The 14842-nt window shown below is 49.1% G+C and overlaps 1 protein-coding gene across 1 annotated transcript in view; it reads right to left on the minus strand.

Annotated features, from left to right (window-relative positions):
- Positions 1–645: 645 nt before the first annotated feature.
- The window catches only part of LOC144173508 (uncharacterized), a 30588-nt gene continuing 16391 nt past the window's right edge, over positions 646–14842 (minus strand). The window contains exon 4 of the mRNA XM_077701902.1: positions 646–2631. Coding sequence (XP_077558028.1) covers positions 2482–2631 — 150 coding nt within the window. The 3' untranslated portion in view covers positions 646–2481. The remainder of the gene's footprint in view (positions 2632–14842) is intronic.

The following is a 14842-nucleotide window of genomic DNA, read 5'->3' on the forward strand; positions in this document are numbered from 1 at the left end:
CACGGCTTCAAGAGTGAACTAAAAACAATATTTCAAGCTAATTGAAATCAAGGCTTCATTTCAAACATGTATCTTGACAATATTAGCACCTAACAGATATATGAAAAGGGCAGGTATGTAGTTGAAGCAAAGCACACGCGGGAAGCGCATCGACAGAAAGCACACCTCTGGCATGCAATGCGGCTTCATCACAATGAAAAAGCAAGTAGCGGCTGCCCCGGAAGGTAGTAGTCATATTGTGCGAAGTGCTTTGGGAAAACTTGCATGGTGGGCGTCACTTTTTTTCCAATCAGTAGGTGCCGTGTCCGCAGCACCTTGCGAGGCGCGTCTGCTTCTCGCGGGGAAGCGGTAGAAACATGCACTGCTGTACTTCCTTCACGCCCTCACACCGAAAGGGACGCAATAAAGCTCCTTGCACGTTCTCTTTATCGTCTTTGGGTTTTCGTTCGGCGGTATCACCACAAATACGCAGTTAAGACGCTTAACAAGCGTGCGGCGCCATGGGGAAGTCCGCAACCGGACCTGATTAGGGTGACTCTCACGACGGCCGCTAGGTGGCGAGCACAAACACAGATCGAGTCGGCAATATTTTTGTTGATTATTTTATTAATCTTTTTCTGTACACTATAACTGCCTACCGGGTGTACCGGGTGCATTACTGGAGTAGGCAGCATCAAACAGCACATATCAGACCACAATTTCTTTGTACAATACTGTCACCAGACAGGTGGACAATTACCCTTGTGCCATAACCCACCTCCGTCGACGACGACGTGAGGGAGTGGCTGGCGTAGAGCTTGGGCGTGCTCAGTCACGGCTCCGCTTTCCTGTACAAAAAATTCATTTTTGTCTTCCTACGCCTACTTTCAAAAGCTTTTTTTACAAACTCTCTATTGTGATTATGCGCACCATTTTCTCTATTGCGATTATGCGCTCCTTCGTCATTAGCTGTTACGTTTCTAATTGACAGTTTTGGGATGCGGACGTATTAGCCCTACTTAAGGCCGATTCCTTGGCAATCCCCAAGCGGGTATGTATCATCACATAAGAAGCAAGAACGACATACTGTAAATTCACCGATTGCATCTCTCTATAAATATGTCATTTCACCATCAATCATGTATCTTCCCACCAGTTCTACCACCACGTAACATCTTTGGTGGAGGGTCTTGGGCAGATCCCAATCCCGGCCCACCAGAATCGCTCTGCAATGGCTTCTGAAGCATTCTTTTGAAGGTGCTTGGCACGCGTCGGCACACTCCAGCCACCCACGTTCTATAGATGGGCCCATGTCACGAGCCTCGTGTCCCCAGTCGAGATCAGCAGTGGCGTGACCTGCCGTGCCCAGATCAGACGAGAAGGTCGCTTCACCCGCGCCCTCTATACTCCCGCGTGCTCGAAGGTCCTTCAACGCTACGTAGCTGCACTGGCGGACATTGTTGTTCTGGTGCCATGGTTCATCCACTTTCATCCACGGCAGCAATTATTTCTTCACTCTTTATTCTCATCTCATGTTTCATTTTTGCCGCCCTCGCCGTCTCCCGGGGCCTTGACCGGGTGTGATGTCACGAGACAGGCGGACATTTCCCCTTGGTGCGATACCCTGTGGTGCAATGACCCAGCAACAACGCCGATGGCGAAGGAGCGACTGAATTGTAGCCTGCGCGGGATCGGTGATGGGCGTCGTGTACACACTGTAAATGTATCGCTCACATCTCTTACTAAATTTCACCACAAACCAAGGATCGTCTCATCCGTTCTGAACACACTAAACAATATAAATGAAGAAATATACCGAAGTTTGTCACAAAGTGCACAGTTTGCAGCCACAAATAAGTTATGCAATCAAAGAAAAAATATAAACGGTGCCGTATAATAGCTATCTCTCAAAGTGACAACCCAATCACACACATTGACACACAGAAAGAGCGTAACAATAGAAACCTCTCATCTAGACATAAAAACAATTTCAGGAAGACCGGTAAATGCTTCTACAGCATTTACGTGTTCAGAGATGGCGCCATCTGATAAATTTCCCTCTCTGGTGGCAAGGGCAAAGAAGGAAACATAGAACACCTCCGTCATGTAGAGGTGTTAAATTTCACCATTCGGCATAACAAGAAGCAGGTAACGGCTGGTGCAGGGACGGCAGGGGTTACACGGGCACACAGCTGGGTTCTTCAGCTCCCTGCCTTGTAGAAGGACGGGAAACTTATCGACCAGGCCTTGACCAGGGCTCCGACGGCTATATTTTGAGGCTTGTACCGTTCACCTGAAAAAATGTTTTTGCCACGGTTGGTCACAGCATGAGTGTAGGCGCACAGCGTAAACAGAGTCGCCACCGCCACTGAAAACGCACCGTGCGGCGTTTAAGCGTGGATTTATGGTTGGTCAAATTGCCAAAGGGGTGCAATCACACAGATGGCACTTTAATTGCAGCGGCATGAATTCCTTTTTGGGCAAACAAGAAGAGTGTCCAGGTTAACTGGTGGGTCGTTCCAGGAATTTGCACACGGATGTGATCAGCGTGCCTGGTTGCACGCTGGCAAACGGACGGCGGCCCTGGTACTCGAAGTCTGCAGCAAGTGCATCGTCGAAGATCGTGAAGTCGAACCACCGCTGCGTTACGATCTGCAGTGAACACATCAGAGGGAATTATTTCTTAAGCACATACAATTGTACAATCACTGGCAGCCTTTTTTGTTTGCAACAAGTCAGAGGCTCAGGTAGCTTGACACGTGCTCTTCACCGCCAAATTATGCTGACTGCAAAAAATGACAGGATCTCAGTACAATAAAGCAACATCAGATCATCCATCTCCGACGGGGGATCAAGGGCTGAGCAACACCTACCGGCTGGATCGTGCAATACGAAGTAGGTACACCTTGACTTGGAAAAGTTTTATCATGTCGTCTCCCTGGTACATCTGGCTTATACAGGTGCTCTTATATAAAGTAGCATGGTAGTATGGTCGATCTCCATAGCACCGCTTTAAGTAGCAATTCTACATGTAACAAAATGTAACATGTAGCTACATGTAACATGTAACAACGGTTAACATGTAACATGTTAACATGTAAAATATACGCATCCTTCACAGCGTTCCAGCGGTTGCGTTGGGTGAAGTGATGGCGCTGGTAGCCCTGTGTTGCAGTGTGTTACATTCGTAAAGGCGTCCCCGAACCGGGCTCGCTTCGTGATGTGCCTTAGCATCCTGGTCGAGCGGCCAGCAAAAGTTTCTGCCTTGGTGATGACGACAAGAAGCCGAAGGCAAACTCAACTGGTTTACTGCATGACCAAAGATGAGCCGAAGCAATACATAAACATTGCCCTTCCGGGCGGACTTACAGCACCACTAGACAGGGCGACAGCATGGATTCGCTGCTGCAGAGCGAGTGATTCTATCCACCGGGAGGGCGCGTTTTATGCATAGAAGCCGTAACGGTTTCAGGGCTTTCCCCGTGCTTTGTGCACACGGCCGGAAAATAGTACAGACACACACAACACTCTTCGCGAGTTCGTGACGGCCGCCAATAGTGGGGCTGGTTGATTCTGAGAGGAAGGGGGGAGATATCTGCTGTGGCGCCCTCTCCGCAGGTGCACGTCTCAACACGAAGAACGGTTTGTTTGTCGTTTTGCAACTTCCATGGCTCGAGTATTCACTGAGCCTGTATCAACATGTTTCTCGAGTTACACGGGCTTTCCGCAATGCAACAGGCGAACTACACGAAACTAGCAGCTCCCGCGAACAGTGTAGCGGCGCGCTGAAGCATTGCAAGTGTAACTCCCGCAGGCGAGCAGCAAAATAAGCCGCGGCATCTGCGCTGCCCAAAAGCGGGGCACTTTACTTTTTACCTTTCGTTACAACGACATTGGGTGCTTGTGATGAAGCTTTGACGTGTTGTGGTCGGCTATTAAAGGGTTTACAAACATGCCCTCCCATTGTGACGTAGTGTGGAGGCCTCTTTCTTATCCAGGAGGCGTTGACATTCGACTCACTTCAACTTCCGTTTTTCTATAAGATGAGCTGAAGGCTTCTCACCCCAATATTGCTGTTCCTTCTTCCACATTCTGCCGTTTATTCAGTCGTGTGGATTTATGTGGTAACCTGATTGATTGATTGTAGGGTTTAACGCGCCGACGCAGCGCTGGCGATGAAGCGCGCCGTAGAGGAGGGCTCCCGATTAATTTTGTCAACATGGGTATCTTTAGAGTACACCGACACCTCGAACTTACCGGTGTTCTATCACCTCTATCAGAAACGAGGCCGACGCAGCCGGGAATCAAACCCGCGGCTTCGTGCTCAGCAGCACAACACCTTAGCTACTGAGCCACCACGGCGTATATAGTTGTGGTAACTTACAGAGTCCGTTTGGTGCCTTCAGTACACGTCCGATGAACAAATCGGTATAGGTGAGACTTCTTGTGCAGACGCTATGTTAATGTGTGTCAATTGCACTAAACGTTCTCTTGCGGTGCCATTTTGCTTCAAAATACGTTTGCTTTGTTCTTGCGACATTAAGGCGTACCCTGGTCACTAAGTGCATGAGCTTTGACACCATTGCAATTATTCTGAAAGAAAGCAAGCAAGACCGTTCAAAGTATTTACCAATGCTTCCGGAAGTCAGCACTGTCTGGAAAAGTGTTAATGATTCTCTGGAAGAAGATAAAGTGACTCTCACGAACGGACAGTGACGTCACACACATGGGTGGCGACTAGAGTAATCGTTCACGACTAAATATATTGATGGAAGGCTCAGAGAAAAAGGAGGACTAGGAAGCTGATTTAGGGATAACCTTTCAGAACTCTGCAAATGAACAGCCGCATCGCGTTGTGAAGCCTCGTCCTGATTTCACAGGTCTGATAAACGTGAAATTCTTAAACTATGAAACGGTATCATCATCATCACCACAGCAGCGCCCATCATCAACATCACCTACGCTCCATAATCATCATCATCTACCGCGAGTGCTTGCATGAGCAGTCGGAGCCACGTGCAGAGAATCAAAATCAGGTTCCGGTTGCGGTAAGATGTGTGGTGCCGTCTCTCTCGCCTGGTCGGCGCTCTACAATTGGTGACCCTCACGTGATTCAATTACCGTTACCCGTCACCGGGCAACAGCTGGCGGCGACCAGACCCCGCCTTTGGCGCCGGTTGCTGACGGCGGCCAGACCCAGCCTTCTTCGCCGGTTACAATCGCCACATCTACCGCCACGCCCCTGCTGCCGCCATATTGGGATCGGCGCCACCGTCGCCACTGTGCGCGGACGCTTGTTCGCGTCGCTCCACGATATTTCCTCGAATGTGCCGGATACGTGACGTGTGCGTCAAGTAGTTCCTTCCCCACGCGCGGACAAGGTAAGCGGCACCTGTTGTTTCCAAATTTATTGCCGCACCGTGAGTACCACAGACTTTTCAGGCCCTGAAAGTCTCGAAGCTCAGTAAGCCTAACGGATCCGATACGGGTGCAGCCGCCGCCGCTCTCATCTTCACCCGCCTCCCTGAGCATTTGTGCCGTAGTGCTGGTACCTAGAAGTGGCTGCGTACACACCATCAGACACCGCGTGGCGAAGCAAAATCCCCGCCAGGCTTCAAGCCGACAACGCCCCGCCAGCGCCCGCCGCCTCGGTTCGTCCCCGCCGCGGCACCCGTCGTCCACGCGTGCCGCGTACTACGGGCGAGGCCTCTACCACGACCCAACAATGCCATCAGCAGCCGCTTCTTCTCGAGCGGGTGCGATCTTCCAGCCTCCGAAGCTACTCGATGCCCCCCCGAGGGGAACGAACGGGACCGTTCTCTTCCGCCGGGAGGTAACGTGACACCTCGCAGCTCTGTGCTCGCCGTCTCTCTCGCAAGCTGTGTCTGCCCGCTTTCGAGGGAGTGCCCACTACAGACGTATTTTGTGGTCTGTGTCTTCTGGTGCCTGTGGTGGACGCGTGGTTTCAAACGCCTGACCCTGTGAGTGCGATTGTGGCTCAAAGGGAGAAGATTGACCGCCGAAGGCTTCGCGATGATGATGATGATGATTGGATGTTTATGGCGCAAGGCCAACTAGGGCAAAGAGCGCCAAAGCTATGGTTATGTATGACGGTTGAAGATGTAATCCCTAAGACTACTCAATAAGAGCAGAGATTAAAATAGTAAAATCAGTGAGACGATGAGGATGGCTGGTGTAAAAGGCCAGGGTGTGATAGTGCAGGGCATGAAACTACGTGCAAGAATTACGCGTGATAGGAAATAAGCTGTAAAAATTTGATTTCGCTAAGAAACCTAAAAGTACGTTGTAGGGGGACTATGGGATCATCCGCTAAAAACAGTGCTGGATGTAGTGGGATGTGTTGTCTGTATAGTCGTGGGAAATATTTGCGTCTTGTTCTGTGGAGTGCTCTGCATGTAATGAGAATGTGAATTACAGATAGGCCCTCCCCACACCTGCTACACAAGGGTCTTGGAGAACCAGTGAGCAGATGGGAGTGTGTTGCGTGTGTGTGGCCTATCCGCAATCTAGCTAGTGCAACTTCAATGAATCTGTTGTGTGAGTCAGTAGTGTATGGTCCTAGGTGTGGTTTAATTAGGTGTAACTTGTTGTCTGTCTGTGTGCTCCAGTCGGCTTGCCAGGTTCTGCGAAGGTGTTCTCTTATGTATGGCTTGAGGTCGGTGTACGGTACTTTTGTAATGTCCACTGTGTTCGTGTGTGCCGCAGCGGCGGCCATTTGGTCTGCGGTCTCATTTCCCGCAATCCCACAGTGACCCGGTACCCAACATACAATCACTTCGAGATTTTTGACATACGCTGACATTAAAGTCTTAAAAACTAGATTTATGACGTGATTTTTAGAACGCCTTTGGGATGATAATGCTCGTACAACGCTGAGTGAATCTGTGTAGATGATGGATTTTTGAATGTGATGTTGAACAATGTGACCAGCAACAAGAAAAATGCCATACGCTTCCGCCGTGAAAATGCTTGAATTTACATGCATCGATGTAGAGGCCGTAAAGTTGGGTCCGTGCGCAGCACAAGACACCGCGGTGGAAGTTTTCGATGCATCACTAAAAAATTCGGCAGCCTGGTATTTTTGCTGCAGATACTGAAAATGTTGTGAAATCGCGATTTGTGGTACCCTGCTTTTCTGTAATTGTGTAAAGGACAGGTCACACAATACAGGGCGAGATTGCCAGGGGGCTATAAAGTCAATGGTAGATGTTCTGAATGTGTCCAAAAAGGAGTTTGACAGTTCAGAAGCTTCCCTTCTCACCCTAAGTGAGAAAGGTAGAGACAGAGATGGACGATTTAAAAACAGCTGTGACGTGGATGTATCCATAAAAACAGGTTTAAAAGGATGGTTGTCGATTGATGATATTTTACAAGCATATAAAAGATCAACATAAATTCGCTGGTACTCCAGGCACCACTTGTCACACTCCACATACAGGCTTTGGACAGGGCTTGTACGAAAAGCACCACACGAGAGGCGAAGCCCCAGGTGCAGCACTGGGTCGAGCATTTTTAGCGCTGTTTTTGTGGCCGACCCGTAGACAACACTACCGTAATCCAAACGAGACCCTACCAAAGCGGTATAAAGGCGCAGCAGGAGTTGTTTATCTGCACCGTATGATTGGTGAGACAGGACTTTCAAAATATTCATTGTTTTTAGACATTTTTGTTTGAGTTGTTTGATGTGAGGTATGAATGTAAGTTTTTCATCCATCACCACACCCAAAAACTTATGTTCCTTTTTAACAGGGATCGGGTCACCATTGAGGTTTATTTCAGGATCGGGCCTTACTCCACGTCTCCTTGAGAATACGACACAGGTACTTTTTGTGGGATTAAGTTTGAAACCATTTTCGTCTGCCCAGCGAGAGAGTTTCTTTACCCCAAGCTGGACTTGACGTTCACATATGGATATGTTACAAGATTTAAAAGATATTTGTACATCATCCACATATACTAAACAGGAGATCGATGGAGGCAATGCTTTCCGAAGCGAATTCATTTTGACGATAAAAAGCGTGCAGCTCAAAACTCCGCCTTGAGGCACGCCATTTTCTTGAATGTGAACTCTCGACAGTGCTGACCCGACTCTCACACGAAATGTTCGTTTGGACAGGTAACTATCAAGAGTGTTCAACATATTACCTGTTACACCATACGATTTTAAGTCTGCAAGGATGCCGTAGCGCCATGCCGTATCATATGCTTTTTCGATATCAAAAAATACGGTCATGCAGTACTGTTTGTGTATAAAGGCATCCTTAATGTAAGATTCCAGTGCAACTAATTGATCGTTTGTGGATCGCCCTGCCCGGAAGCCTGCCTGGCAGCTCTCGAGAAGACCATTGTACTCAAGAAAGTACATGAGCCTCCGGTTAATCATCTTCTCGAAGAGCTTGCACAGGCAGCTTGTCAGGGCAATAGGTCTATAGCTTGCGGGAGAAGAAGGGTCCTTCCCTTCTTTCAGAAAAGCCTCAACTATGGCCTCCCTCCAAACCCTTGGAAGGTGCCCCGATAGCCATATTTGGTTGTATAGGTGCAGGAGTGTCTCAAGGGTGTCTGCGTGTAGGTGTTGAATCATAGTGTATGTAATGTTGTCTGCACCTGGAGCAGAAGGTTTACAAGTGGCAAGAGCAATCTTCAGCTCATGGAGTGTAAATTCACAGTTGTATCCAGACTTTGACTTGTTCTTGTCGCGTATAGGCTTCTTTTCGGCAGATGTTTTGTGTTGCATAAAAGTGTTTGTATAGTGCGCAGAACTAGAGACGTGTTGGAAGTGTTGTGCAAGTGTGTTAGCCTGATCTTCCAGAGTGTCCCCTGTGGTGTTAACCAGGGGCAGGCTATGTGTGTGTTGTCCTTTTAGTTTACGTATTCGGGACCATACCTTGTGGGTGTCCGTGTATGAATTTATGGATGTGAGAAAGGCGCGCCAGCTCTCCCTTTTTGCCTCACGGCGCACACGCTTACCTAATGCCTTCGCTCTTTTGAAAGAAATAAGGTTAAAACTTGTGGGGTGTCTACGAAGGATGCCCCACGCCTTGTTCTGGGCCTCCCGCGCACGCTTGCAGTCGTCATTCCACCAGGGCCTTCTCGGGTTGCGCGGGACCCCAGAGGCCTGGGGTATTGACTTTTTGGCGGCGGCGAGAATGTGCTCCGTGACGAGCTGGGTTGCCTTCTCTACAGGTAAGGGTGTTATGTCTGTGTAGTGTAGTTGAGATGCCTCTGTGAATGTGTTCCAGTTTGCTCTTGCTTCTATAAATTTGCAATGGGAAGGGGAACTGCTAGGGCCTTTATCTATGTATGTTAGGGAGGTAGGGAAGTGGTCACTACCGTATGGGTTAGTGCCAACATCCCACTCAAGTGATGGAAAGAGTACTGCAGAGCCAATGGCCAAGTCTAGGTGTGAATAAGTGTTGTGTGCTATATTATGGTATGTAGGCTTGTTTTTGTTAAATAGGCATGCTCCTGAAGATATTAGAAATTTTTCGATTAGGCGACCTCGGGCATCTGTGCGGTGAGAGCCCCAAAGAGTGTTGTGTGCATTGAGGTCACCTATAAGAATGAAAGGTTCTCGTAGCTGATCTACAAGGCCCTCGAAATCGGAGCTTGAAAGCTGGAAATCAGGAGGGATGTAGATGGAGCACACTGTTATTAGCCTATTGAAAATTATGGTTCTAATGGCAATAGCCTCAAGGACAGTCTGTAATTGGATAGGGTGGCATGCCAATGATTTTCGGGCAATGATGGCCACACCACCTGAAGATGTACCACCACCAGCCCTGTCCTTCCTAAATACCATGTAACTATTCAAGACATTTGTGTGTTTGGAGTTTAAATGTGTTTCTTGTAGACACATCACACTTGGCTGATTGGAATGCAATATTTCGTAGACATCATCAAGATTGTTAAGGAGGCCTCTACAGTTCCACTGGATGATATTTTCTGTTCCCATTATGTACCTTAAGAGCTACTGGAATGTGTGTGTGGGTTCATGTTTTGTCTATCGGGGCTTGTATTCTTGGAGCGGGTTTCTTTGGCTTTTCTGTTGGTTTGGACGCCGCAGCCCGTTCCTTGCGGAGCGATGCAGACAGGAACGGTCCGACGTCCATTTCCTCATCAGATGTTCGGGGGGTGTCCGGCGGACCGGGCCCCCTGGACTTGGCACCCTTACGGGTGCCTTTGGTTCCAGCCGCAAGCGCCGCGGGCGGGGCAGGCGGCGGGGCTAGGATGGGAGCTTCTGTAGGCCCTACCGTGTCCATCTCCTCCGTGCCCTCAGGTGTCCCTAGGGCCTGTGGAGAGGACACAGTGAGAGCGGCACAGCTCCCAGCGGCGATCGCACTCGCCACATTCGTTGGAGTCGCCACACTGGGCGATTCCTGACTACTCTGGACTACCGAAGGCAGTCCGGCAAGAGACGGGGCCCCCGCAGCCTCTACAGGTGTTGTAGAGGCAGCAGGTGGCTGCTCAGCTGGGGGTTGGGACAACAACACGTCAGCAAGAAGGCTGCACTGTGTTGCCGTGCTGACCAAACGACGCCCCAACCCCCGGCGGGCGGCGTCTGCGTACGACGTGGCCGAAAGCAGCTTGTGCTTTTGGCGCGCTTCTGGATAGGTGATGTTTTCATTTACTTTTATGTGAATTATTTCCTTTTCGGCCTTGAATTGTGTACACGCACGCGAATAAGCAGCGTGCGGTCCGCTGCAATTCGGGCACTTCTGAGTGGTGCTTTCACAAGCTTCTGAGGAGTGACCTGTCTCAGCACAGTTGGCACATGTCAACTTCCCTCTGCATGATTGGGTTCCATGACCGTATCGTTGGCACTTAAAGCAGCGCCTCGGATTTGGGACATACGGTCGTACGTTGCAGCTAAGAAAACCCACTTTTACCTTTTCTGGAGGCGTTGTGCGATCAAACGTTAGGATTAGATGCTTTGTCGGAATTTCTTGGTTTGCTCTCCGAATCACGATTCGTTTTACTGCAGTTACATGTTGAGGTTGGAGCGCCTCAAGAAGATCTGCTTCCGTCTCAGACTCTAGTTCTTTCTCTGATATGACTCCTTGCGAGGAGTTGAGGGTCCGGTGTGGTGTCACAGTGACAGTCAAGTTGGCCAACGTCGTCTGTTTCAGTAGGTTCTCACTCTGATTTTTCCTTTTTACTTCGACCAGTACATCACCTGAGGCGAGTTTCTTAGCATCATAGTCTGAACCAACAACAGACTCAATGCACTTTGCCAACAGAATGACAGACTTCTTTGCAACAAGAGTGGTTTCTGCAGAGTGAATGACAAGAAATTTGTGGAAATGTTCTGGTTTACCTTTAGCTAGTACTTCGGTGCGGCCCCTTTTAGGGGGCCGATCATTGGATTGGGGGGATAAAGAAAAAGCCATGCGATATTGAAAAAAGCAGGGGACGGGGGTACTTCCTTCTCAAACCTTACCCTGATAGCCTGAGAGGTCCCGGAGCTCCCTGCCTGGTAAACAGACAGGGAGCCCATCCGCCGGAGCTTGACCTGGGCTCCGACGGCCACCGTTTGTGGTTTCTGCCCTTCACCTTACAACTCGTAGCCACGGTAGATTACAGCAAGAGTATGGGGGCTCGGGGTCCGCGGTGTCGCCAACACCGTCACCAAGATTACTCAAGGTGCCCCGTGCGGGGCCGAAGGCTTCGCGATGGGCGTTGATCTTTGCACGTACCGTATTAGAGTGGGCTGCTTTGTTCGCGCCGGTTGCTCTACGCGCAATGATTGTCCGGTGTGGCTTCAAGCCGAAAGTCTTACTCGACATCTGAGTGCTGGGGCAAGGTTCTCGCTGGTCTTGTTTTGTCTTGCCCACTTGCTTGTCTGTGCTGGCGACGTGGAAACAAACCCCGGGCCGGAGAAATTAGATCAGGTGTTGACACTTGTTAAGGAATTGATAACATCAAACCACAAATTTCAGGAGGAGGTATCTGGCAGATTGAAAGACCTCCAGCTCAGTGTGACGGATATCAAAAGACGCCTGTCTGAGCTCGAGCAATCTGATTTTGTCAGGGACCTCCGTGTAGACGTCAGTAGTGTCAGCTCCCTTCTAAAGGAATCATGCGATCAGCTTAGGAACATCGATTCAAGGCAAACTCAGCGATCGAGCCTTGTTGTGGACGACCTAGACAACCGCATACGGCGCAATAACCTCATATTTAAGGGCCTTCCTGAGACCAGCCCGGAAACGTGGGCAGAGACTGAGGAAACAATTACCAAGTTTGTTAGCGAAAACTTAGACATAGACGTCGGTGAGATCGAGCGGGCACACAGAATAGGTGAATTGAAAGAAGGAACTGTCCGCCCTGTAGTTGTAAAATTTCTCAACTTTAAAGACAAACATAACATCCTAAAGAATGCATCGAAGCTGAAAGACGTATTGGCGCCACGTGTATGGATCGAGGAAGACTTTTCTCCAAGAATGCAATTAATCAGAAAACAGCTCAGAGACTTTGCCCACGCAACGAAGCAACCAGGTGAAAAATACAAGGTAATTTCTGATAAACTTCTCCTGAATGGCCGACTTTACCACCTCGACCCGGTAACTAATGGTGTCGTGCCCTTGCCGAGGCGCGGAACCCCTGCTACGGAACAGGGTGAGACACTTTTAGAGGAGTCAAGCGCCACGGCTGATAAAGAAAAGTGACTGAAAAATCGTTCGTCCTCAAAGCTGTCAATCCTCCTGGCAAATTTTCGCAGCCTATTTAATAAACAGGACCTCCTATGCTCGTTCACTGAATCATGTTCGGCGGATATTGTGCTTGGAACTGAAACGTGGCTTTCCTCTGATGTTAGCGATTGCGAGTTGTCATTGGCTAAACAATTTTCTGTATTTAGGAAAGATAGAACAGTGTCTCGCGGTGGTGGTGTTATTGTGGCCGTTAAAAAGAATTTGCAAGCCCATTTAGTCGATACAATTTCATGTATAGAGATCCTATGGGTGATACAGTCAAACTCCGCTACAACGAAATTCACGGGGATCGCGAAAAATTTCGTTGTATCGAGAATTTCGTTGTCGCGGAAAAATCAGTAAATAAAGAAAACAGGGCAGGCGTCTAACTGGCGTCGTGAAATCTCCCACCTACCTTTTCGCCCCAATGTTGCCAACTTGCTTGGAGCTCGCTCCGCCAAAAATAGCACCCTTTTTATAGCACGGAGTTTATATCGTAATTTGCGGTCCCAACGCGTCTCGCGGCGCTTAGACCAGCGTTGTAATATGCGCGTCGTACTCGTGGAGATCCGCGCAAAAGCAGGCGTCGTGAAATCACAGCGCGGAGTTTATATTTTAATTTGCGGTCACGGATATGCACAGGATATGCACGACACTCTGGGAGCATTTTATTTCCAAAACTTGAAAAAATCGCTGATTTTTTACTGTTTGCGCTTTCGCACGAGCAACGGGAGAATGCGCTGCTCACAGTCTGCGAGGAGCTGCATGGCGACATCATCGTCATGGGCGCCAAGGAAACTACGTAAAACGTCCAAGGAGTCCATGACCTACGACGCGGTCACTGACGTCGGGACCGTCGGAACACCATGCCCGACTTCGTCGTCGGATGAATCGGCGGCGGCGACGGAGGCGGCGCGAGCACTCTTGAGGATCTCGGCATCACTCAGCTCCTCGTAGACGATCACGCCCGCGTCGGCATTTACGTAGTCGCTCAATGCTACGTTCTCAGGAACAATGCCGGCTTCCTCGAGAGCTGCCCATGCTTCGGCCGTTTCCTCCTCCTCCGCCGCCGCCGCCGCCGCTTTTGAGCGCCGTCGGCGCCGGTAATCCGGACATCGAGAAGCGGCAGCTTCCGGATGTTCGGAGAAAATGTTGCTACTAATAATTTACATTGTTAGAACTTATCAAAATTAATTAGAGTGGTGAGTGGTTCAGTCCGTTGCAGATCGAGTGATTTGTGTCCCGGGAAAATTTCGTTGAACCGGGAGAACAATAAAAAAAGTGGTTCGTTGTGGAGGGAGTTTTAATACATTGGGGCCTATGGGATGCGGGCGGGGAATCGAAAAACCTTCGTTGAAGCGGGAATTTCGTTGTAGCGGAGTTCGTTGTAGCGGAGTTTGGCTGTAGTACGCGTATCTGCCTCTGTGCGTTGTGCTGTCGGGGTCTGCTACCGTCCGCCAGATTCTTCCCCCGAATTTATTGAGCACTTAAACGAATCGCTGTGCTTTATGCAAAACAACTACCCAAAATACCCAATAATTTTTGCTGGAGACTTCAATTACCCAGGGATTGATTGGCGGTCAGGCATACCACATGGCAGCACAAAAAGGCATGAATGTCAAGAATTTCTCGATGTGTTGTCTGCCTTTAGTTTGAGTCAAATGGTCAGATTGCCTACACGTGTCGACAGAATTTTTGATCTTGTGCTGACCACAGAACCAAGCAATATGCTCGTACATGTTTTAGATAACATCAGCGATCACAACGTAGTGCATTGTGAGGTAACATTAGAAAGCTCCAAAACCGAGAATAAAACGAAAACAATTTTTGATTACAGCCGCGCGAACCGCGCCATGATAGAAACCGAATTGTTATCATTTTCCGCGCAGTTTTTCACTTCCTTTGCTCTCAGAAATGTAAATGAAAACTGGCAAATTGTTCGCGATAAGCTCCTGGAACTGAAAGAAAAATACGTACCAAGAATCAGTATCACGTCATCGACGCAAAGCGCGTGGTTTACGACCGGCGTTAAACGCTGCATCAATAAGAAAAAGCGACTTTATTCCAAGGCCAAACGATCTGATTCAGCCGATGACTGGAAGCGCTACAAAGAACACTCTAAACTGTGCAAAGCAGAAATCGAGGCAGCCAAGGAA

This window comes from Haemaphysalis longicornis, unplaced genomic scaffold (assembly GCF_048455015.1).
Source record: "Haemaphysalis longicornis isolate Haplotype H1 unplaced genomic scaffold, Haemaphysalis longicornis Haplotype H1 scaffold_3, whole genome shotgun sequence".
NCBI lineage: Eukaryota > Metazoa > Arthropoda > Arachnida > Ixodida > Ixodidae > Haemaphysalis > Haemaphysalis longicornis.